This window comes from Bubalus bubalis, chromosome 2 (assembly GCF_019923935.1).
Source record: "Bubalus bubalis isolate 160015118507 breed Murrah chromosome 2, NDDB_SH_1, whole genome shotgun sequence".
NCBI lineage: Eukaryota > Metazoa > Chordata > Mammalia > Artiodactyla > Bovidae > Bubalus > Bubalus bubalis.
Window position 1 is genome coordinate 142,100,095 of NC_059158.1, and position 25,668 is coordinate 142,125,762.

At 37.7% G+C, this 25,668-nt stretch overlaps 1 protein-coding gene across 1 annotated transcript in view; it reads right to left on the reverse strand.

The window, feature by feature from the left end:
* Nucleotides 1-25,668, reverse strand: part of TRAK2 (trafficking kinesin protein 2) — a 74,958-nt gene that overhangs the window by 42,490 nt on the left and 6,800 nt on the right. Inside the window, exon 2 of the mRNA XM_044937232.1 lies at nucleotides 3,841-4,128. Coding sequence (XP_044793167.1) covers nucleotides 3,841-3,931 — 91 coding nt within the window. The 5' untranslated portion in view covers nucleotides 3,932-4,128. The remainder of the gene's footprint in view (nucleotides 1-3,840; nucleotides 4,129-25,668) is intronic.

Here is a 25,668-nt window from a genome sequence, read left to right on the forward strand (position 1 = left end):
CAATTCTTCGGTGCTCAGCCTTCTTTATGGTCCAACTCTCACATCCATACATGACTAGTGGAAAAACCATAGCTTTGACTAGATGAACCTTTGTCAGCAAGGTAATGTCTCTGCTTTTTAAATATGCTGCCTATGTTTGCTATAGCTTTTCTTCCAAGGAGCAAGCATCTTTTAATTTCATGGCTGCAGTCACTGTCCACAGTGATTCTGGAGCCCAAGAAAATGAAAAGTTGAGACAATCAAAAGATCCTAGAAGGGTTGTGCCTGCTAGTAGTAGAATTAAATTAATGCTAGAATAAAGCATAATGGAATATGGTCTTGTTATCTACAAACTCAGATAGCAAAGATTGAAAACAAGACTCAAAAGAACTGATCTTATCAGCAAGTAATTTAAGGACCTGCCAAAATAACAGTTTTCCAAATAAGACAACGAAATTCAAATATCAATTTAACATTGAAAATATCTGATAACAAGTTACTAGAAATGCAAAGAATAAGCAATTTGTAACCCATTACCAGTTGGAAAATAAATCAACAGAAACAAGCCCAGTAATGACAAAAATGATAAAATTAGTAAAGAGAAAAATTTTTAAAGCCATTATAAATATGCTCAAAGATTTAAGAGGAAAACTTAAATTTGATGAAAAGAGAAACGAAAAGTATACTTCTAAAATTCAAATAGAACTAGAGTGAAAGATCAAAGTGAAGTCACTCAGTCATGTCCGACTCTTTGCGACCCCATGGACTGTAGCCTACCAGGCTCCTCCGTCCATGGGATTTTCCAGGCAAGAATATTGGAGTGGGTTGCCATTTCTTTCTCCAAGAGATCTTCCCAACCCAGGGATTGAACCCAGGTCTCCTGCATTGTAGGCATGCACTTTACCGTCTGAGCCACCAGGGAAGCCCCCCGGAACTAGAGTACAATATAGAAATTAAAAATTCACTGGATAACATTAACACATTAGACACTCTCCAGAAGAAAAGAAAAGTAGACTTGAAGGCACAGCAATGGTAACTATCTCAAATGAAAAAAGACTAGGGAGAAAACTCAGAACACCATTGACTTATGTAGACAAAGTTAATAAAACTAAGTTAAGCAAAGTTGCAGAATACAAAGTCAATATATAAGTTTCATTTCTACATACTAGTAATAACACCTGGAAAATAAAATTGAATAAACAATGTTATTTATAGTAGCAGGAAAAAAAAAGTAGGATTAAATTTAACAAAGTATGTGGAAGACCTGTGTAACAAAAATTGCAAGTACTATTTAGAGAAATTAAAGAAGACCTAAATAAATGGAGGGATATATCATGTTCATGGATTAGATGATTTAACAGTCTTAAGATGTCAATTTTCTATCAAGTGTGTATCATTCCATTCAAAATTCCATCACTCTTTTTTGGCTGAAACTGACAAACTGGTTTTAAAATTTATATAGAAATGTGAGAGGTCAAGAATGGCCAAAATAAGTTTTTAAAAAGAAGAGCAAAGTTGGAGAATGTATACTACCTGATTTCAAGATTTACTATAGATTTCTGTACAGGACCAATCCAAATTAATGCTTTTAAAATCCAGATTGTACAAACACTGTGTTGTCTTTGCATTTGTTAATAACTTCTTAAATTCCAAAAAATAACAATTAGCATTGGATCATTTGTATAAAAGTTTAAGTAAAAAGAAAGAAAAGAAACAAATTAAAAATAGTAATAAAATGATTTACTATAGAGTTATAGTAATCAAAACATTGTAGTATTTATGTAAAGATAGACTTGGGGATTAAAGAAACAGAATGGAGAGTTCATTAACAGACTCACACATATAAAAATCAAATGATTTTTCAATGAAATTACCAAAGTAATTCAACAGCATAAAAGATAATGTTTTCAACAAATGGTGCAGGAACAATTAAACATTTAACAGGGGAAAAAAATCTGGACCCTAACTTGATTATATATTCAAAATTAATTATAAAATGGACAGTTGACCTTAATGTAAAAGCAAAAACTGTAAAACTCTTAAAGGTAAACTGAAGAGATATCTTTGTGATTCTGAACTATGCAAAGATTTCTTAGAAATGACACAAAAAATATGAACTATAAAAGCAAAACTTGATAAACTTGGTTCCACCAAAATTTTAAACTTTTGCTCTTCAAAGGACATCATTAAGTAGATGAAAAGGCAAATCACAGTCTGGAAGAAAATATTTGTACCCCTTTACCTAACAAAGAATTTACATAGAATATATAAAGAACATTTATAATTCAACAGTAGGACAAATATAAAAAACGAGCAAATGATTTAAATAGAAAACTCCAAGTACCTAGAAATAGCCGATAAGCACAAGAAGAGACTGAAAATCATTAGTCTTCAGGGAAAAAGAAACTGAAACCACACAAAGATACCAGATACACACCTACGAGAATGGTTAAAATAAAAAACACTGATGCTACCAAGTGTTATGTTGTTGTGAAGAGGTCAGGAAACTATGGCCCAGAAGCCAACTCTAGCCTATTGCCTCTGCTTGGCTTTATAAATTAAGTTTTATTGAAACAATTATATATGTTCTTTTATGTATCATCTATGACATCTTTACTGCTATAACAGCAGAGTTTAGTAGTTGTAACTGGGCAATAAAAACAAATGAACTGCTGACACATACCACAATGTTGATAAATCTCAAAAGCACTTTGCTGCATAAAAAATCCAGACACAAAAGACAGATTAATTTATATGACCTTCCAGAACAAGGCAAATTTTTTCTGTTACCATAGTAACAAAAAGCACATTGACTGGAGTTAGCAGTTGAAGGGTGGAGAGATCTGGGTATGAGGGAACTTTGGGGGGATAATAAAAATATCTTACAACTTGATTGTACTGGTGGTTACATGAGTGTACATATTTGTCAAAACCAAACTCTACACTTAAAATGGGTGCATCTTAATACACATATCTCAGTACTGGTGAATAAAAAATGGGGGAAAAACCCTACAGATTTAGATGCGTTTCAGAATTTTATGGAGTTTTAGAAAAGTAGTCCTGTGCATTTACTGCATGTTATATAACACCTCCAACTGGTTTTGTAGCAGTATTCCATATTTAAATACATTAATACATTTTTCAGCAAACAAACATTCAAACAAAGTGGGATAAATCTAGAAATAACTGAACAGGTCAGGTTTTGTGGACCAATGAGTTTTAGAACCAAAGTGTAGAAAAAAAGTTGGGTCTACAGAGTTTTTAAAATTTAGTCTTGCAGATGAGGACTTATGGGGTTGTACCTGTTTTGCAAACTTATATGTCCTGAGAGCTTTATGTGCCAGATACTGTTGTTAAGTGACAGCAGGGTATAGATAGCAACTCTGTCTTTTTGGAGATAGGAAGATGGGAATAGGAAGATAAGATAAGGGAGATGAGTATGACGCAGTTTCTACTGATCAGGGCTCACAGATATAGGGAGTCAAACATAGATAAGGAACAACACCCAAGGCAGATTCTGATAATGTAGTAAGAGAGGTCCCCAACCTCTGGGATCTAATGCCTGAAGATCTGAGGAGGAGCTGATGTAATATTAATAGAAATAAAGTGCACAATAAATTTAACATGCTTGAATCATCCCGAAACCAGCTCCTACCCCTGCCCCAATCTGTGGAAAAACTGTCTTCCATGAAACCAATTGTGGTTGGGGACCATTGTGATAGGAGACCTGAGGAAGGAGAGATTAATTCAGTGGTCTTTGAGAAGACAAGGCTGGAGAGAGAGGCTGAGTTTCATCATGGTGGGTCTTAAATGCATTTTGTCCTGTAGGCAAGAGCACTTCATTTATTAAACTGGACTCACCAGTGATGCTCTCTGAGTCTCTGTGATTGATATTCATGAGGTTTTCTTCACCCATTGGTGCTGTAAAAGTGGCATCCTGGGATTGACTCATGCAAGATCCTTTTTTGTTTTGGTTGAGAAGGATAGCTTTGGTTTGAATCAGAGTAAAGGAAATCCATCAAGCCATTGAATAAAGAAAGGTTCTGGTCAAAGGGATATTTGCTTTTAAGCAGATTTTTGTTTGATGAGTCAAATGACATCTGGAGCAGAGTGCTCTCATGTGATTATCACACCTTGGATGGTCATGACCTAAAACAAAGAACACATCAAGTGACTTTAGAATTCAGCATGCTTGTTAATAACAGCAATTCAATTACCTGGAATATATGTCATTAAGAATGTTTTCCTAATGATACACACACCACGTGGATAAATCTCAAAATAATTATGCTGGATGAAAGACGCCAGACAAAAAAGGTACATAATTTATGATTCCATTTATATAAAATCAAAAAAATGTAAACTTACCCACAGTGACAGAAAGCAGATCACTGGTTGCCTGGGGCTAGGGAGGGATTACCAAGGGACAGGAGAAAAGTTTAGAGGATGATAAATATGTTCATTATTTTGATGGTGATGGTTTCACAAGTATATACATGTCAAAATTTATCAAATTGTATATTTGAAATATGTGCAATCTAATGTAAATTATAGGGGCTCCCAGGTAGTGCCAGTGGTAAAGAATCTGCCTGCCAATGCAGGAGACACCAAAGACACGGGTTCAATCCCTGGGTTGGGAAGATCCCCTGGAGGAGGAAATGGCAACCCACTCCAGTATTCTTGCCTGGAGAATCCCATGGACAGAGGGGCCTGGTGGGCTACAGTCCACGGGGTCACAAAGAGTCAGACGTGACTGAGCACGCATACACATAGAATGTAAATATAATTCATTAAAGCTGTTTAAAAAATGTAATCTACTGTTTAAAGTAAAATAATAATAATATACAGTGGGGTCTATAACATATATAGAAGTAAAATGTATTAAAACAATAGCACAAAGGCCAGGAAGAGAAAAATGGAAATTTACTATAGCAAGGTGTTTATACCATATAGGAAATAGTAAAATACTACTCAAAGTTGAACTAAAAAAATGTACATATAAACTCTAAAGCAAACAATAACTTAAGAATTACAGATAATAAATCAAAAAAGAAGAGGAAATGGAATAATATTAAGCAGAGTTTCTCAATCTTGGTGCTACTGCTATTTAGGGCTGGATAATACTTCGCTGTGTGCATTGTAGGATGTTTAGCAGCATGCTAGAAGAATCCTCTTCCCAGACCTGCTTCCTGTTTTAACAGCCCCCCCCTCGCCTCCCCAATTCCAGACAGTATCAAATGTCCCCTGGGCACAGGGATAAATTGCTCCCAGTTGAAAATTACTGATATAAAAGATGCTCAACCTTACTTATAATTAACATAAATTAAAATGTAAAGAAAATATTTTTCATCCATTAGATCAACAAACATTATGTTTGTTGTTGGAGGGGATATGGAAAAAGTGGTACTCATACTGTTGATAAAAGTGCAAACTGATACAAGCTTTCAGAAAGGCTATTCAGCAATGCCTACTACACTTTTCAATGCATATACACCATAATTTAACAATTTTACCAGTAAGAATTTATACAATGGATATACTCACAGAGTTTGCCAAGATGTAGGCATAAGGATGCTCATAGAGTACTTTCTTAAAAAAAAAAAAAAAAAAAAACAACGCACACAACTGGAATCAAAACATTCATAAAGAAACAGTTTACAGAGGAACACAAAACAATATAGTGCATTAAATACATGTGTGTACTTAAAAAAAACCTAGTTGTTGCCAATTAAAAAACTGTTTAATATTAATTTTAACCCTAGCTTTATATCAAAAGACAATCTCTACTAAATAGTGTCTACTTAGCAATGTGCAGCTTCTATTTATGGCTAAATCATTCTCATGCCTACTATTTACAGGCATCATAAACACTGTGTTGTTTTTTTTTTTTTTTAAACAAGAGTCACCACCAAGAAATAGAGAAGACCAAAACAAAAGCAGTAGAGGAGACTGAAAATGGTTTCACTAAGGTACTGCAGAGACACAATCCCAGCAAATACTAGGAAAGAGAATTTCCGATAGAATGGGCAAAAGAGTTAAACATACAGAAATGTCAAAAAAGGTATCTGGTTTTTAAAAGGGGGTATACAGAGACCATAAAATCAATAGTAACGATCTAGAAAGCAGTCCAACCAAGAGGTTAGGCCCAAAGCCAGGCTGTAAGTAATCACGAAAAAGAACGGAGCATAGTGAGCATACACCGAGGTTTGTAATATCCAGGCTTTCCGATTATCATGGACAAGTAAAATTTAAAAAAACCTCTGTGGTTATTGGCATAGGGTTGCTGTTTTTATACTTCATAAATGGATAAAAAATGTATAAGGAAAAAAACATAATAAACAACAGTCTTTACCAGAGTTTATAATTTTATGTTGGTATAAGAAAAAATTTCCTATACTTGAATTCAGAAAACTAATAAATTTTTAAAATTCCATCTTATATAAACAATTATTTTCTTGAAATATGTTTGTCAATATAGTAATCTGTACAAGCCAGTGCAACATGAAGTAAAGCTGGAAGTATTTATTAGGTACTTTAATTTTAATTCCAGTTGTCAAAAATTTATTTTCCTATCCAAGCTCAGTCTATTGCATGCAATTAAATTCTTCCCCATGTGCTATCTTACTGTCCAAGCTGTCATTTCCAAATTAACCACTGCAAGGGCAATGGAACTAAAATGGGATCAAACCAATTAAGATTTGCCTACACCCACCCCCTGAAGTTGAAGGAAAGAAAAAAGCACCTTCCCTGAAGAACTCGACCACCAGGAGCCTGAACAGAATCTCAACTAAGAGTTCTGTCCACAAAGAATCAACAACCGTTGAGCTGGCAACTGAAAATCACATGTTATGTAAGTCCTTATGGCACATGTAATTTTTATCAAGTTCTTTCAAATTATAATACTCCAGTGCTATATTCTTAAAAATAGAATGGTAATGCAAATATAAGAATAAACATGCTACTGTCTAATAGGTCATCTAGTTCAGAGTCAGCAAATGTACTGACTGAATTTGACCTGCCACCTGTTCTCTGTAACCTGTGAGCCAAGAACAGGTTTCACATTTTTAAACTGTTGGGGGAAATAAAAAAATCAAAGTTAAAATGTTTCATGGATGTGTAACAAATATGTGAAATTCAAATTTCAGTTTCTATGAGTGAAGTTTTACTGGAGCAGAGCCACGCTCCCTTATGTGTCGTCAACTGGTTGCTTTCATGCTACGATGGTAGAGCTTAGTAACTGTGACGAAAACCTTGTAGTCAGCCAAAGCCTAAAATATTTACTATCTGACCTTTTATAGAAAAAGATTTCAGACTTCTGATCTAGTAGTAAAATAATTCAGACATCAAATAACCATCTGTATAAATCAATAGTTTCCTAGTTCAAACTTCTGAAATAGGGAACCACCTACATTTAGGTATACTTGTAATTAGATCACTATCTCTAAAGAATTTCAGTAAGGAACAGACTTCTATTTTCTATACCTACTAGTATATTTAAAAGTTATTTTCAAGTTCTAATAAAATATTTTTTAAAAGTCCATAAGTTACAAATTCGGAGAAGGCGATGGCACCCCACTCCAGTACTCTTGCCTAGAAAATCCCATGGATGGAGAAGCCTGGTAGGCTGCAGTCCATGGGGTCGCGAAGAGTCAGACACGACTGAGCAACTTCACTTTCACTTTTCACTTTCATGCACTGGAGAAGGAAATGGCAACCCACTCCAGTGTTCTTGCCTGGAGAATCCCAGGGACGGGGGAGCCTGGTGGGCTGCCATCTATGGGGTCGCACAGAGTCAGACACGACTGAAGCGACTTAGCAGCAGCAGCACCAGCAGCAAGTTAGAAATTGTTTGTGAAGTGGAGAGGGAAGGGAAAATGAAAGAAGGAAGAAAGAGAAAGAAGAGAGGCAGGACAAGGAGGAGGAGGATGAAAAGGAATAAAAGCAAATGACTTTCATATGGTCCAAATGGGTTCTTAAACAAAATTGTGGTCCTTAATCATACTGTAATCAAAGACCACTGTGGAAATCTACTGATAACTTCGGGATCTTCTGCTTGCTACTCTGTTATACACTGGCTGGTTTAATCTCATATTTTCGTTATGATTCCACTTTTTGTTTTTTATGTTTAGTATAGCACACAGGAACACAAAAAACTGTATGTGGGTGTTCACTGTGGATGCTGGTATCCATCTTTAGTCTAGAGAATTGCTTTTAAATTAGTTTTAGAGGTTTTGTTAATGATTTGGGCTTAACTGTTATATACAAGAATAGAGAAACCCAGGTGAACACAGAACAAAGTCCATCTCGAGTCATGCGGGAAGAATCTAGGTCTCCAGGGCAGTTCAGGAACCTGACCAACCTACACACTGTGCACCAGGTCAAGGGTGATCTGGAAGCAGTATGTTCTTCCTTATGACTCTTTAGAACTAAGGAAACCCATTGGATGTGCCCTGGTCTAGATCTGAACTCCTCCCTAGGATTAGTTTAGAGTAGCAATTCTGACCGGAGAAGGCAATGGCACCCCTCTCCAGTACTCTTGCCTGGAAAATCCCATGGACGGAGGAGCCTGGTAGGCTGCAGTCCATGGGGTCACAAAGAGTCGGACACTTACTGAGTGGCTTCACTTTCACTTTTCACTTTCATGCACTGGAGAAGGAAATGGCAACCCACTCCAGTGTTCTTGCCTGGAGAATCCAGGGACTGTGGAGCCTGGTGGGCTGCCGTCTGTGGGGTCGTACAGAGTCGGACACAACTGAAGTGACTTAGCAGCAGCAGCAATTCTGACATATAGGATATATATATATATATAGCAATATAGGACAATGTATGCACCTTGTCATTAGACAAACCTGAATTTTATCTCATTTACTGGTTTTCTGATTCTGAGCACATTACTTCCCAGTTTATAATTGTTGAGGCGGAAGTAATAATCAATTATTCTTTATAGGGAGGGTCAAGTATGATGAGCACCAAAATGAATAACAGAAATTCCTAACTCGGTAAAGATGTACAGTGGACACTGAAATGTGACACTCATCCCCTCCAGCTATCCCCTTTAACTTGGCCCTGAAATAAAAATGATGTCTTCTTAATATTTCTAAGGTTTCTGACCCAACAGTCAACTCTGAGCTCAGAATGGCTACTTTGTTTAAGTATGTATTAGATGCAGTCTAAAGATTACCACTGAAAAATCTTCATTTAGAAAGAGATAAAGATTAAGCAATAAAGCAACAAGTGCCATAAAGCAGGACCACTGAAGGAGATGATTACTGAAGCTGATTCCTTCATGGATTCTGGGGAAGGGCTGCCCACCATAAAAAGCTTAACTGTAACTAGCATAGTAGTGGCATTAGCTTCCTATTGCTGTTCTAATGAATCACCACAAATTTCAGTGGCTTAAAACAACACCAATTTATTATCTTACAGCTCTGGACCTCAAGGGATGAAAAACTTTCAGTGGCTTAAAACCCAAAACCAAGGTATTGGCAGAGCTATGCTTCCTCTTTCGGCTCTAGGGGGAAATTCCTCTCCTGTCTTGTCCAGCTTCTAGAGCTGCAGTCGTTGGCTCAGGGCCCCTTCTTCCATCTTCAAAGCCAGTATCTCCGGATCTCTCTCTGTCTCTGCTTCCCCTGTCACATCACTGTCTTCTGCCAAATCTTCTGCTATCTCCCTCTTATGGACACCCATACTTTTATTTAAGGCCCAGCTGGATTAGCCAAAATAATCTCCCCCTCTCAAAATCCTCAATGTGGTCCTTTCTGCAAAATCCCTTTGGCTATATCAGGTAATATTCACAGGTTCCAGGAGACTAAGGTCTAGGTATCCTGGAGGGCCATTATTGAGCCTGTCACAGAGGTTAAGAACATGGATTCTGAACCCCAGTTCTACTACTAGTTGCATGACCTTGGACAAGTTACTTAACCTCGTTTCTTCATTTGTAAGTGGCCTTAATAACATGTCTCCTTTATGGAGATTAAGTGAGTTACAAGAGGATAATAGAAGAACCTGCCTCAGATGGTCACTGGGAAATTCCATGAGTAACTACATGTAAAGCTCTTAGAACAATACCTCAGAATACAGTAAATGCTATGCAAATATTAGTTATTATTATTTCTATCACCATCAAATAATACTATTTTATCTTTATCATTATAATTATTCAAGATGACAGAAAGCTGTACACACTGTAAAGCCTACAGTTGATTGCTTTATGATATCTTCTTGCAACTAAGAAGTCACATTTACTTCCTGTCCTCTGAATGAGTGATGCTAGTTTAGTGCCCTTTATCATTTTCTCTCTACCTCGTGATGCATAAATAGAAAGCCTGCAGCGTCACAGTCCTAAATGCAGTCAAAACTAAACTCTGGCAAGCACAAACAGTACATATCCAGTGTCTTTCCTAGTTCATACACACACACTTCCTTGAGTACTTTCTACTTGCTATGCTGGATCTATATTTATTCTTTTTAGGAACAACTTCACCACTTTTCTTCATAAAACAATCAACCAAGCATGCATTATTTAACAAGAAGCCAGCTTTTGTAATTCTTGCACATTTAGGAGAAAATAAACTAAACTGGCCCAGTGACTTATTTTAATAACAATGAGACATAAAAAGAACAAACAAAACATGTCATTGATATAAATACTGCTGGCAGAATACAACAGGCGGATGACTTAGTTCAGCCTAGCCATGGAAACTAAATGGTCAACAGTGAGGGCCTAAATATAGGTCCTGTGCCTTAAAAAAAAAAAAAAAAAAAATCTTGCTACTTCCTTAAAACAGGATACTCTGGCCAAAACAGCCTTACAGGATAGGCTAAACCAATTCAGGGACACTTCACTTGGACAAGAGTGCACAGCCTATAATTACAGTAACTATAATGATGTGACAAATATCTAAATTGAAAAAATATACTTAAAATTTTTATTGTACAAATAATACTTTGGGGATTAATTTAAAATACATGCTGGCTGCTGATCTGCCTGCAGAAATGGGAACAGTGACAATCACTAATTCCAGCAGCAGCTCTGGTAGGCAGTGAGAACCTTAATCCAGACCAAAGATAAACTGTACAATTTCAAACATAAAATGTACCATGTTCCTACATTAAACAACAGACTTTCAAGAGACTCACTAATTTTCTGGCTACATCAAAAGATAAAACTTACTGAAAAACCCCACAATAATTTTAAAGTCAGATACTAAACTACAAAAAAGTCTATAGGAAGGTTTCTGTGCTAAAAGCTGAAAAAGGGGTGGCGGCAGAGGGGTGTACCTCTGAAATCCACCCTGGATAGTGAACAACAGATCTCACAAAGGCAGAGACCGCACACGACGCCAGGGCCAGCTGCACGGGCGAGCCACAGTACACCACCTCCAGCACACCACCTCCAGCACACCACCTCCAGCACACCACCTCCAGCACACCACCTCCAGCACACCACCTCCAGTACACCACCTCCAGCACACCACCTCCAGCACACCTACCCTACCAGCAGCTGTCGAGTTCACCCCAGGAGCTACGTGGTCCCAGCAAAATCTTGACCCCTTTTTTGTGTGTCATTCAATTTGATGACCAGTAGGGTTTCCAGAGTATAAAAATACAGAGAGGCAGCTCTACTTACAAACAGGATGAATTCCAAAAGGCTGTGAAATCCATTAGTCTAAAAGTCCAAAACTATGAGTGAGATTTAGGTTTTAGAGGTCCACATTTCCTCTGAGCTGGTATATTTTTGGCATTAAAAAAAAAGTGTCCTGTTTTGTTTACAATGAACATTTACTGAGGCAGGCAACCCCTCCCTTCCACAATCTCCACCAACAGAAGGGAGGGAACCTCTGGCAGCTAAGGAATCCACACTAGAGTTTCACCTGCAGATTAGAAATGGCCATGAACCCATGGTGCCATCTGTGGTGTTTGATAAGTTTCCACAGAACCACTTTCACTCATCATACCCAGCCTTCAAGTTCTTGAACTCCAACTTTAACCTGAATTAGACTTTGACTAAACAGGCATCCCATTTTAGGCATTCATATCTCTTCACCTTTGGCTGCCTGTCAAAGGTACTGGCACATCCTGGGACTGTCCTTAATAATCATTTTTGTTACCCAGTCATAAATTTAACATGTGTAATTTTTTCACTTTCAGTTTTTTACACAATTTGTATTTTCATGTTGATCCATCTATCACCAATACTGCTTTCAGAGACAAAATGGGGCTTTATAATATTTACAAGATACCTCAAAAGTATACACATATAAAATAAACATGCTATAAATAACAATGGCTGAGTTGGAAATGATTTCATCTACTGGTGATCCGCAGAGCTGAACTTGATCCGTAGCATCCATAGAGCTGAACTTGATCTGTAGCATCCATTGCCCCTATCCAGAAACTTTCAGAAGTTACAGGTTTTAAGCAGACAAGCTTGTGTTTCAAAGGATTTATAAGAAAGAAAATCTACCATGCAAGGACAGGACTTTCTGTCCTATACATTTAGAGATGTAATTTTCCACTTGATCTTAGCCAAAAGGCCAAGAAGCGATTGGAGACACGTAATTTTAGATGTCACTTATGCTTGACATTTGGTTTCAAGCCAAATATTGAGGAAGGTTTGAAGAAAAAATTAGTCTACTGTCCTGTCTGCAAAGATAATGAATTTATGTTTCAATAATCCAGTCCGATTATTAGAAAGGATTATTAGTAGAAAGGGATACTGTTTCTCTATCCTTCCTCAACAAATAGTAAATAGCAAGAGAATGGGTGACTGCTAATATATATCTGATTCATCAGGGACATCAAATCACTAAGAGCTAAAACCACCATGGTTGGATGGCATCATCAACTCGATGGACACGAGTTGGAGCAAGCTCTGGGAGTTGGTGATGGACAGGGAGGCTTGGCGTGCTGCAGTCCATGGGGCTGCAAAGAGTCAGACATGACTGAGCGATTGAACTGACTGAAAACCACCACAGCAACACTGAAGAAGATTTTCCAGGCAAGGAACCATCTGTGAGTCAATGATTAATTTTACAGCGGTCATGTTATACAACTGTGGTTGTATATTCCATACAGTACCTTTTACAAAATTAGACAAATAATCCAAAAGAAAAAAAACATTAGGGACTTCTTCAAGAAAGCCAGGTCTAGTCATTATTAGAAGTCTTCTGTTTCATGTTTGACACCTACATCCTCATCAAAGTACAATGACAATTATTAAAATATGATCCCAACCCTGAGGAAAATGTTAAATCATGCTCTCATGCCTACTCTTCAAGAAGTTAGGAAAGCAGGATTTAAAAGAAAATGTTAAGAAATAATATTTTATGGTGTTTAAATAAGTTTTACCTATCTGTAAAATTCATACACCCAGGTGTGCTGGCATCTTTTTTTTTCAAGTTTTTTTAAAAAATTTATTTTTAATTGGAGGATAACTGCTTTACAATGTTGTGTTGGTTTCTGCCATAAAACAGCGCGAATCAGCCATAAAGATATGTATGTCCCCTCTCTCGAATCCCTTCCCCACCCACCTAGTTTGAACAACTATGGCATCTAATAAAGATTATCATTACCACTGGATTTTATTTTCCAATTTTTGGAAGTATAATATTAAACACTTTAGTAAATGTGCTTCCTTTTTCCATTTGGCATTTCAATGAGTTACACACATTGGTGTTCAAAAGTTAAAGTCAGAAAAGTTAAATAAAACCTTTATGTTTATAATGAATTATGAAATAAAATAAATTACATACCCCATTTATTTTTATAGGCTTTTCATTAATTATCCACAATCACCAATTGGTAATATTAAAGCAGTCTTTCTGTGCCTCAGTTTTCTCATTTATAAAATGGGAGCAATAATAGGACCTATTTTATGTGGATTAAATGAGTTAATATTTATAAAGCATATACAGTAGTATTTGGTATACAGTAAGCATTAGTTCTGTGTTTAACAAAATGTAAAAGCCAAATAGATAAGGAGGTAGAATTATAAAATACAAATCACACCATTTCATGGTACCTGGTCATGGCACACAGACTTAAAAGATACAGGAAAGCTATGGTACATATACACAATGGAGTATTACTCAGCCATTAAAAAGAATACATTTGAATCACTTCTAATGAGGTGGATGAAACTGGAGCCTATTATACAGAGTGAAGTAAGCCAGAAAGAAAAACACCAATACAGTATACTAACGCATATATATGGAATTTAGAAAGATGGTAACAATAACCCTGTGTACGAGACAGCAAAAGAGACACTGATGTATAGAACAGTCTTATGGACTCTGTGGGAGAGGGAGAGGGTGGGAAGATTTGGGAGAATGGCATTGAAACATGTAAAATATCATGTATGAAACGAGTTGCCAGTCCAGGTTCGATGCACGATACTGGATGCTTGGGGCTGGTGCACTGGGACGACCCAGAGGGATGGTATGGGGAGGGAGGAGGGAGGAGGGTTCAGGGTGGGGAACACATGTATACCTGTGGCGGATTCATTTTGATATTTGGCAAAACTAATACAATTATGTAAAGTTTAAAAAAAAAAAAAAAAAAGAAACAGGACTCAGATCCTCTCCACATGGTCAGCAGCCCAGGCTCTCAAGAAGAACATGCTTTTAAAGAAAGCATGGTTCTGTATCTCATTGCTCTATATCTCTCTATATCTATCTGGGAGTGCCACCTAGCAATAATTCAAGAGTTATTAACCGTTATTCTTACCTAAGGTAACCCTTTCTTGTCACTAATTACTGGCCTTAGAGGAACTCTTCTAATCCTATAAAAATTTACCCAAATAAAAAGCCCTTGGTGAGAATGCAGACTAATACAGCCATTCAGAAGACCCCTAGAAACTATGCTGTCAAATTAAGTACACACGTACCCTTCAATCCAGCAGTTCTGCTCCTGGGTATATCTATCTCGAACAGATTCTCATATTAGCACATAAAGAGACAGGTGTGAGATTGTTTCTTGCATTGCTATTTGTGATAATAAGGTGAGGGCCTGCTCCCTGGAGACTAATAGGCTAAATGTGGATACATACCATGGAGTAACACAGCAATAAAAATACAGTGCTGAGTGAATAAAGCAGGAAGCAAAATGAGAGATGCCACAATGCAATTCACATAAATTAATGTTTTCTGCATTATAAACATTAAAATGCTTGCCTTGATGAGAAGAGAGTGGGAGAATTTGGAGCAAGGTATGGAGATACAAGGGAAAAATTTTTAAAAACCGATGAAATCCTACTGTTGTTTAGGCAGACTACTTATCGTATCATTACTATTGCATCTCTTCAGTCCTTAATGTCTGAACATGTACCTGGACATGAAAACACTTGCTGGAGAGAGTATATGCAGAACTAGCAATCTCTGCAATGTAAACTATGTGGGGCACAGTTCCTGACAATTTCTTAAAAGGCCATGTTACTTTTCTATTACTATCTAGCTGCTCTAAAGCAGTATAATTAGATTTCAACTAAAAAAGTAGTTAAAAAATACAAAGTGAGATTAAGCCTTGATGTTGACATCTTCAGGTGTTCGGTTATCTGGTAAAAAAAAAATTTTAAGGGAAATATGCTTAAAGTTCAAAGATGACAAGAGTTTAAAAGTGGCATATAATAAGTTTATATTTGTTAAACAAACCTACTTACCATCTGATGAATAGCTCAAAATTACTAAATGCATACCTCAAAAGAGCAGACTGCTCACATTCACAAAATTTAGTGATTTTCTTCTCTAAGAGAAAGAGCAACTTGATACTTAACCTCTATCTGAAACTCTATCTAAGAGCACACCATCTTTGAATCACCTGGCAAAAGAACTACACAAGGTTACATAATCAATTCTAACACTGCAAAAGTCTTTTCAAGATAGGTTTTCTTATAACTTCTGTAAACAGTGGAGACTAAGTTTGATATGAATTACTGAAATTTTGTAAAGTTTTATAAATGGAGAAAATAAGCTACTGGAAGGATTATTATTATCAAATTAAACCTAATAAGGCACACATTTCATCATTTTAATATACAACAGCAGAGCTCCTCTTAGGAAAGAAATGCTTTTTGTTCGGGAAAACACATGGAAAATGCACTTACGGTGGAAGGTAAGGCCTTGTAGCAACAAAGGAAGGCAAAGCGGCTCTCCATGAGCCCAGGGAAACAACTATATACTTTTCCCTCCACTGGAGGGGAGAGAGAAGGGAAGGGAAAGAAGTCCCAACCAGATGGCAGTAACTCAGAGGTCACAGAACACTAGAATCTGCAGAAATCTTAGCGAAAGTTTAGGCTTCTTCATAACATAAAACTGAAGGCTCTTGAGCCAACTGTTTAGTTCTTAAAGGGTCTGTCTGGACACTCAGATGACATTTGGGTATAGATATATTAAAATATTCATTCACAAGAGCAGTTGCTGTCAGGAATTTATATTCTAGGATATTAATAAAGTCATTAGAGGTACCATATTTTAAATCTTTTTTTTAACATAGAAAATTATGTCCTTTTGACTAAGTGAAAGTGTTAGTTGCTCAGTCCTGTCCAATTCTATGCCTCCATGGGCTGTAGTCCGCCAGACTCCTCTATCCATGGAGAGGCAAGAATACTTGACTAGGCAGCCATTTCCTTCTCCAGGGGATCTTTCCAACCCAGGGATCAAACCCAGGTCTCCCGCACTGCAGGCAGACTCTTTACCATTTGAGCCACCAGGAAAGCCCTTTTGACTAAAGTAATGGCTACAAAAAGATAAAAAACAATTATAGGTCTTCAAAGATGGATAATGCAGAGTAAATGGCATGACAGAGTTTGTGGTTTTCCTGTTCTCTTAACCAAAAATGAGGGGAAACACCTCAAGCAGAGGCATTTTATTTTATATAATAGATTCTGTGGGGACCAAAATATGTACGATACTTGCAGAACCAAATAAATCCTTCCCTAACAAATCAGAAAGCATTGTCTTTCAGGATTGACTGGTAAAATTAAGTAGTAGAATAAATCAAAAGATACCATCACCTGAAAATCTATAAACATTTCACATAAGGTTAAGAAATAAACAGAACAGATATAATCATGCTGGCAACTTAAGAATATTCCTGTATAATCTGCTCTTCCAGACTTATCTTCAAATCAAACAGCCAAGAAGACACCTTGAAACAGACTTTCATAGAGCAATGAGGTAAATTCAAACTTTAAACACAGAAATTCAAGGAGAGGTTAAAAAATCTATGTCATTTCTTTTTTAAAGATTTTTACTGGAGTATAGTTGATTTACAATATTGTGTTAGTTTCAGGTGTACAGCAAAGTGAATCAGTTATACATATACATACATATCCACTCTTTTTAAGATTCTTTTGTGTCCTCATTTCTGTCTCCTCTGACAATAAAATATAAATTTGCTTTTGGTGGCTTTAAGATGATCCTAAATCCTTCAGTTATTTTAAACTTAACTACTTAAAGCCTTTTGAAGTAAAAAGTTTTCAAAAGCTGACACAAGAAAAACCATAGGCAAGACAGCTCTTCAGATCAATGAAGTAATCAGTGGCACCAGGACAACGCAAGCTTACTTGACCAGGAATACGGTATAACTTAAAATAGGGGTGAGTGATGGTCAGGGTAGAATATGTATCATAAACATATTTATTAACATATATAATTCTAGAATTCTGCATATCTAAGACATGTAACCATTTCAATAATATAATTCTACTGCACAAGAGATATTCAAATTATATTATGGACATAACATAATATATAATGACATAACAAAACATAATGAGTTTAGACATAACACTCATTATTTTCTAAATCAGTTGTTATGGTCAACTCCAGGACTTTGAGATAAGATTACCTTTTGAGGGTCAACTGACATGTGGTAGATGATTTTGATTTGCTGTGAAATTCAGGAATCAACTAAGAACAAGTACATTTTTTGGGGGGGGGTTGACTATTGGCATGAGTCTGAGTGAACTCCGAGAGTTGGTGATAGACAGGGAGGCCTGGCGTGCTGCGATTCATGGGGTCGTGAAGAGTCGGACACAACTGAGCGACTGAACTGAACTGACTATTGGCTATCTGCAACACAGATAGACCATTAGATTCTGAGTTTGATGTGTACAGTAACTAGGTGGCTGAGGAAATTCAGGAATTCTCTTCCTCTATCTATCTTTAATAGCTAATATTCCAAGTGCCTCAGGATTTTATCATGAAAAAAACCCTCCTCTCCTTTATCTCCTCGGAAATTGCACCTGCTTCAAGGACTTAACTTCTAATTATACAATAACTGGTTCTGAAGGCCCTATTTTCAGTCTAAATTGGCATTTCTTAGCTTTAAACTGGACTTCTAAATATCAACTTATAACCAACATCATAAATTCACCCCAGTGTTGGTTTACATTTGCTTTTAGAAATGAGTCATCCAATCCCAAAGTTGGCTGTATTTACAATGAAGTAAAATGACCTGTGTTTCCAAGTCTATCATGATTTTTTTAATAAGACAACTCCAAATATGAGACTGATTTTGCCTTTAAATGGGCTAGTCTACAATCAAGAAAAGAACACATATTACCATATTACCATATGGTAACATATTATCAAAAATTGGGAATACTTCTGTTTCTTATTCTGAGCTGCTAAAGATAGTACGTGGACTATATATCAAAATAAATCCTTATTCCAAAAAATTAAGTACACCTCTATCTTGCTGCTGCTGCTGCTGCTAAGTCGCTTCAGTCGTGTCCGACTCTGTGCGACCCCATAGACAGCAGCCCACCAGGCTCCCTGTCCCTGGGATTCTCCAGGCAAGAATACTGGAGTGGGTTGCCATTTCCTTCTCCACACCTCTATCTTAATATCTTGCAAATGGCAGGCATTCAATAAACATCTATTAAATGAATGAATCAATCTGTAGTCAAGTTGCTGCTGCTGCTGCTAAGTCGCTTCAGTCGTGTCCGACCCTGTGCGACCCCAGAGATGGCAGCCCACTAGGCTCCGTTGTCCCCGGGATTCTCCAGGCAAGAACACTGGAGTGGGTTGCCACTTCCTTCTCCAATGCATGAAAGTGAAAAGTGAAAGTGAAGTCACTCAGTCGTGTCCGACTTTTCATGACACCATGAACTGCAGCCTACCAGGCTTCTCCGTCCATGGGATTTTCCAGGCAAGAGTACTGGAGTGGGTTGCCATTGCCTTCTCCACATCCTTGCAATCTGCAGTAGGGAGAAAATGGAGCCACATGAGAAATAGAAGACTGAGACCATTTGGAAACTGAAGGCTTTCTGAGCCCAATTTACAAAGATCTGCATAGGCCTCTCCTCGGTTTCTGTTAAGAAATGTGAGCATATACGTAGGGCTTTATCAGTTAAACCCATCAGTCACAATGAAGTTGAAAACATCCCCTAGAGATGGGTTTGACAGCAGTATGGCAAAAAAACCACAAAACCTTTAATATCAGTATCCTCTGCTTCTTGAAAGTTGACTTTACATCACTTTGCTTTTATGAAGGACCTACATAAGTACCTGTATTCACAAACAAACAAACAAAAAAAAATCAAAGAGGATTTTGCTTTTATGAAAAAAGGCATTTGTTTTCCTGAGAACCGTTACAGAGGCAGTGGGCATCCCAGGCAGTGAGCAGGGCACCGTCCAGCTCCTTCCCAGGGAACTACACTCAACATCTCATCATCCATCCACTATGGCTTTGAACTGTGTTTGTGACCATCTGTGCTTCATCCTGACTTATTCTGTGCATCTGTTAGTAAGATGTGTCCTAAGGTAACTGCTTCACTTTACTCCAGCTTTCTAAAAGGTTTCACATGAGTGCTCTACTTTCTGATATCAGGGGAACCTTGTATCTAACTCTCCCACACCACCCTCATTTTCTTCTCTTAGAAATATTGATAGTAAGATGTTTTCCCCCTAAAGTTAATACATAGTAATAAGAAAGGTCCAACAACCTGCAATGGACAGGGAGAAAAGTCTTTAGAATAGAATAAAAAGAATTTGATGATGCAGGGGCATAACTATGACCAGCAATTTATGGTGACTGTGGTGATATGTGGGCTTCCCAGGTGACAGTGGTGGTGAAGAGCCCACTTGCCAATGCAGGAGGTATGAGGGATGCGGGTTTCATCCCTGGGTTGGGACGATCCTCTGGAGCACGGCATGTCAACCCTCTCCAATATTCTTGCCTGGAGAATCCCATGGACAGAGGAGCCCAGCGGGCTATAGCCCATAGGGTCACAAAGAGTTGGATATGACTGAAGTGACTTAGCACGCACACACCTGGTGATATGCTCCAGGACTATGAGCTTTTAAAGACTTCTTTCTCCCTATGCTAAATGGTCTCAAGTGGCTAATTTTTTTGAGCTATGAAGTCCACTTCTAATTTTCTTTTCTCCCTCACTGGGAGGCTATCAACCTTTGCTGCCAGTGTGCCTCTCCCTTTCTAACCTGCTGTTGGCTGAGAAACCAGATAACCAGGTTATCAGAGAACCCAGAAAGTTCTGCTTGAGACTGAACCCTAGGACCTGTTTTTTGACCCTTGGCTCACTCTTCAAGCACCTCTTTTTTCACCCCTCTAGCACTAGGGATTTAGCTGGCTGGCCTTCTCTTCCTTTGACACTGTTGCCAAGCGCTTTTCTCAACCTGGTGTTCTTTTCTCTAGGCTGGCTATGAATATGTTCTGTCTTTAATCTTTACTGTCTCCTCTGAAAAGCACAGGTCCATCTCTTTTGTGAGAAGTTTACTATGAATCACTCTAGAGACATACAGTGGAAACAAGGAGAAAATGGTTCAGGAAATCTTATAAAATCTGTATTGTGATTTTGCTCCTTAATCAGTGTTTACTGACTGCCCTACTTGGATATCCCCAGCAGACTACATGCTCAATTCTTTCCTGACTATACTACAAGCTCCTTGAATGAAGGTATTTCACTTTTGTATGCCCCAAACCAAACTGACACACAGTAGGCTTGCAGTACATGCCCAACTATAACTTAATGATTAAAAACGTCAATACACTGAATTAAAGATGTAATTGAATGAATGAAATTGATTATTGGTACATTTCAATCCAACATCAACTAAATGAACTGCTTGGGAAAGCAAAATCAAGCTAAGATTCAATATTTGAAAGAAAACACTATATTTGCTTTATGAAAAACTCTGTATAAGAGTTTGCTGGTAAATGGATGATTTATCATCTTCATAGCAATAACACAGTACCCACTTTCCTTGTAATAACTAAAAAGAATGAGTTGTCAGTTTTGCAGAAAGCTAAACCTGAACCTTTGACTCACTGCTTAGTTTTATCATGTTTTCCACAAATAGCATTTGCAGCTGTTTATAAACGCATTTAAAATGAGTTCTGTATCAAATAAGAAATGACTATCTTCTTTAAAAACTTAGCTACTAATATAAGTCTCATTTGTAATCTTTCAATTTTGTGACTAAAAATAAAACAAAGTCACACTCAGTGCTTTAGCCTAGTACTAGCTAAAAAGAGGAGAATGGTTGAAAGGAAATTTTTTTTTTTTAGGTTGTTAAATTATGTGCTTTAGGAACAGTAAGTAGTGCCATCTCAGAGACACTGTAGTTGGTTTCCAGTCTCTTCCTTTCCTTCACACAGAGACTGTTCTTTCTTAGCCAACAAGCTTCCCTTTGTTTTGATTTATATCACTGGCTGAATAACCCCAAAGCACCACACAACACGGTGCGGCGTGGAATGGAAGACTATGACTGAAAGCAATTAAGAGCTGAAGGCAACGTTTTGGCACTCAGAACCCAAACACGGACTTACTTTCCACAAGTGATGGGTTTTTGAGAAATCCATTTTCAAAGCTGACATACATTTTAATTGTAAAGAAGTTAAGTTCTGAAAAGATCACAGAACCTTGTGGGGAGAGGCTGTTGCAGGTTCTTCAGCTACAGGCATCACACCACAAACATGCCCTCTGTTATCCTGTTAAATAACAATTCCAAATCATATCTTCTCAGTCTTCTCTGAACCCCTATCTGTGCTCCATCTCTCTCTCATTCCTCCCACCAATAAACCCACATAACCTATAGTAGCTGTCTCTCCAAACTCTGAGAATTTAGTACAAGCACAATGCCAATCATACATTTACACACTTGTTGATGGCAGTGCAAATTAGCAATCCTCTAAGAAGAGGAACTGCGTGGCTGGAAGACAAAAGGGCGAAAGAAACTTATTTTTCATCATTTCCTTCATTTCAACCCGTTAAAAAATAAAGAAACATACATTACAAGTCTCTACTCCTGCCTAAACTGCTCTACTGGTTATCCGTATACTCCATTAGCTTCACCTTCTTCCATGGCCTATTATCATGTCCCAAGTCTTCCATTTTATTAAAAACAGATAAAATAAAAATTTGAAAATCTCCCTTCCCCAAGACTCTGAGGTCCCTTCAAGCTGCTGCCCTCTGTCCTCAGCCAAGTTTCTTCACAGAGCATTCACTCTCGTGTTCTTCCCCTTGTCTCTCATTGTTACCTCAACCCCACTACAGTCTGATCTTTCTTGAAACCAGTTTCCCTTCAGTTGCCAATAGTGAAGTGAAGTCGCTCAGTCGTGTCCGACTCTTTGCGACCCCATGGACTGTAGCCTATCAGGCTCCTCCGTCCTTGGGATTTTCCAGGCAAGAGTGCTGGAGTGGATTGCCATTTCTTTCTCCAGGGGATCTTCCTGACCCAGGAATCAAACCCAGGTCTCCCGAATTGCAGGCAGACGCTTTAGCATCTGAGCCACCAGGGAAGCCCTGGTGGCTTCAGTTGCCAATCGTCTCTGCTAACCAATCTAATCTACCTTCTTAGGTGTTATCTTGGGTTACCTCTGATTCACTATTACTGACCACTCCCTCCTTGAACTTTCCTCTGGAGCCTATGATTTTACAATGAATGCTCTTTCTCAAATGCCTCCACTGGATCACCCAGCTTCTTCCTTTTGATCCTTAAATGTTGGTATTGCCCAGGGTTCCAGTTTTGACCATGTTCTCATTTTTTTTTTTTCATGTATCTTTGTACAAACCATTCACCACCACAGATTAAACCACCTCTTTCATGTTAATAACTCCCAAACAGACCAGACTTCTTCCTGAGCGCCACTCACATTTCTCACAGCTGATCATGATCCATGAACTGACCCATGGAACCACAGATACCTCCTTTCTCTCACTTGCTGCATTCAATCCATTATCAATCCCTGGGTAGTATAATACAACTGTACCCACTTCTCTTCATCCTCTCTTCCACCATCCTAATTCAAGCCATCATCATCTCTTAGAATATGAAAAACCTAACAGACTCTATTCTTAATCTCCTCTGTATTCTCCAAAAGACAAAAGAATAAAGCTTTAAAAATTAAACTCCTTTAAAAAAAAAATTCAAGGATGTCCATAATATACAGAATAAAATTCACACTTCAGATCGCCAAGGTCCAGCCCCGCCTGGCCCCTAACTACTACTCTTCCCTCATCTTGCACCACTCTCCTCCTTGCTCATGCTCAGCCACAGGCCTTCTGTCATTTCCTTCCACTTCCTCATCACACTGTCTCCTATCTTGGGCCTTTGCAACTGTTCACGGTACCCAGAATACTCTTCCCTCTTGTATGTTAACTACTTTTACCAGTTCACCTGATCTGAAGTAGACTCCCCTGCCACCTTTATTTTCTAACTTTGCATTTAATGTTTCTTTCACAACATGTATTCCAATTTACATTCTGGAAGTCCTCTTCCAAACAGGAAGGAGAAAGGTGCTATCTTCTCCCTTTCCTCTCACTTGCTGACCAGAATGGATATATAATAGCAGGAGCTCAAGCAACTCAATAAATATTTGTTGTTGAAATGAACTATTAACTGAACCTGGTGGGTGAATTCTTTCACCACTAACATGCATAACTATCAACTTCATTGTTATACAACATAGTGTAACACTCTTAAATTAGACTCTATTTTATTTGAACTATTCCTTCATTCTTCATGACTTGTCAGAAAGCTTTCTAAAGAAAAAGAAATCACAGTTTGGCAAGCTGACAGAGATACATGGATAAGCTTCAAAGACCTCAGTGATCTTTACAGCATGAATTAGTTCCACTTCTATACCACGGGTAGACTTTGTATGCTCATTTTCTAGCATGAATAAGCCATAATACAGAGTGTAATTAATCAGAATGTCCCCAAGGTTATGTGAGTCAGTAATAAAGCTACAATAAAGTCAGAACATTACATATTAAGAAGCCAGTTATAAAAGAAATTTTAATAAAATGATCACTATTAACAACTGGTCAACAAGCTGCTTATTGGACTGCTTTCAATAAATGCTTCTTGAATTAAACTACAAGTACTGAAAAGAGATAAAAAGTAATATACAACAGTCTCCCTCTTAGAGGGAAGATAAAGATCTAAGAACTCTAATGAAGAGTTCTAATGAGCTCCATGATCTAGATTAGATCTAAGATTTGATGATCTAAGAAATCTGAGAATATAAGATAACACCACTAGATAAGAAATAAGTATTTAATGAGTATTGGAACAGAACTGTTGTATAGATAGTGAGTGGGGTGAGTTCTTTTCTAGCTGAAGTGGCCTGGCTTCACACAGGAGTAACATTTAGTACAGGGTTACTCAAGGAACACAGGGTTCCTCAAGGATGGAAAGATTTCAGTACCGAGAATGGGGGTGTCTGGTAGGCAAAGGTTAAAGAAAAAGAGGCCCCAAAGCAAACAGCAGACAGGCCAATTTGGCAGCAGTGTGAAGACCAACTGAAGTGGGAATGATTATGAAGAAGGTACTTGGAGTTTTAAATTAGACTCGTTCAGATTAGGAAGTGTGAACTTGATCCCTCAGGGAACAAGTTTCTTGCTTTTTTTCTATTAAAACTTTTTTTTTTCCTACCATGAAACAATATTGTTTGGTCAGTTGGTCACATTTATGTTCTAACTCTTTTTTTCAAACTTATTTTTTATTGAAGTACAGTTGAATTACAATGTTAATTATGGCTATACAGCAAAGTGACTCAATTATACATATATGTATATTCTTTTTCATATCCTTTTCTGCTATGGTTTATCACAGGATACTGGATATAATTCCCTATTCTATACAGTAGGACCCTTGCTGTTTATCCATTCTATATATATATATATATCAGTTTGCATCTGTTAATTCCAAACTCCCAATCCAACCCCTTCCCACCTCCCTCCGCCTTGGCAGCTACCAGTCTATTCTCTATGTCCTTGATTCTATTTCTGTTTCATTGCTATTGCTAAGTCACTTCAGTCGTGTCCGACTCTGTGTGACCCCATAGACGGCAGCCCACCAGGCTCCCCCGTCCCTGGGATTCTCCTGGCAAGAACACTGGAGTGGGTTGCCATTTCCTTCTCCAATGCATGAAAGTGAAAAGTGAAAGTGAAGTCGCTCAGTCGTGTCCGACCCTCAGCAACCCCATGGACTGCAGCCTTCCAGGCTCCTCCATCCATGGGATTTTCCAGGCAAGAGTACTGGAGTGGGGTGCATACATAGTTTCATTTGTGTTGAATCCAGATATAAGTGATATCATATGGTACTTGTCTTTCTGACTTAATAGGACAATCTCTAGTTTCATCATGTTGCTGCAAATAGTATTATTTCATTATTTTTTATGGCTGAGTAGTATTCCACTGCATGTATATATCATATCTTC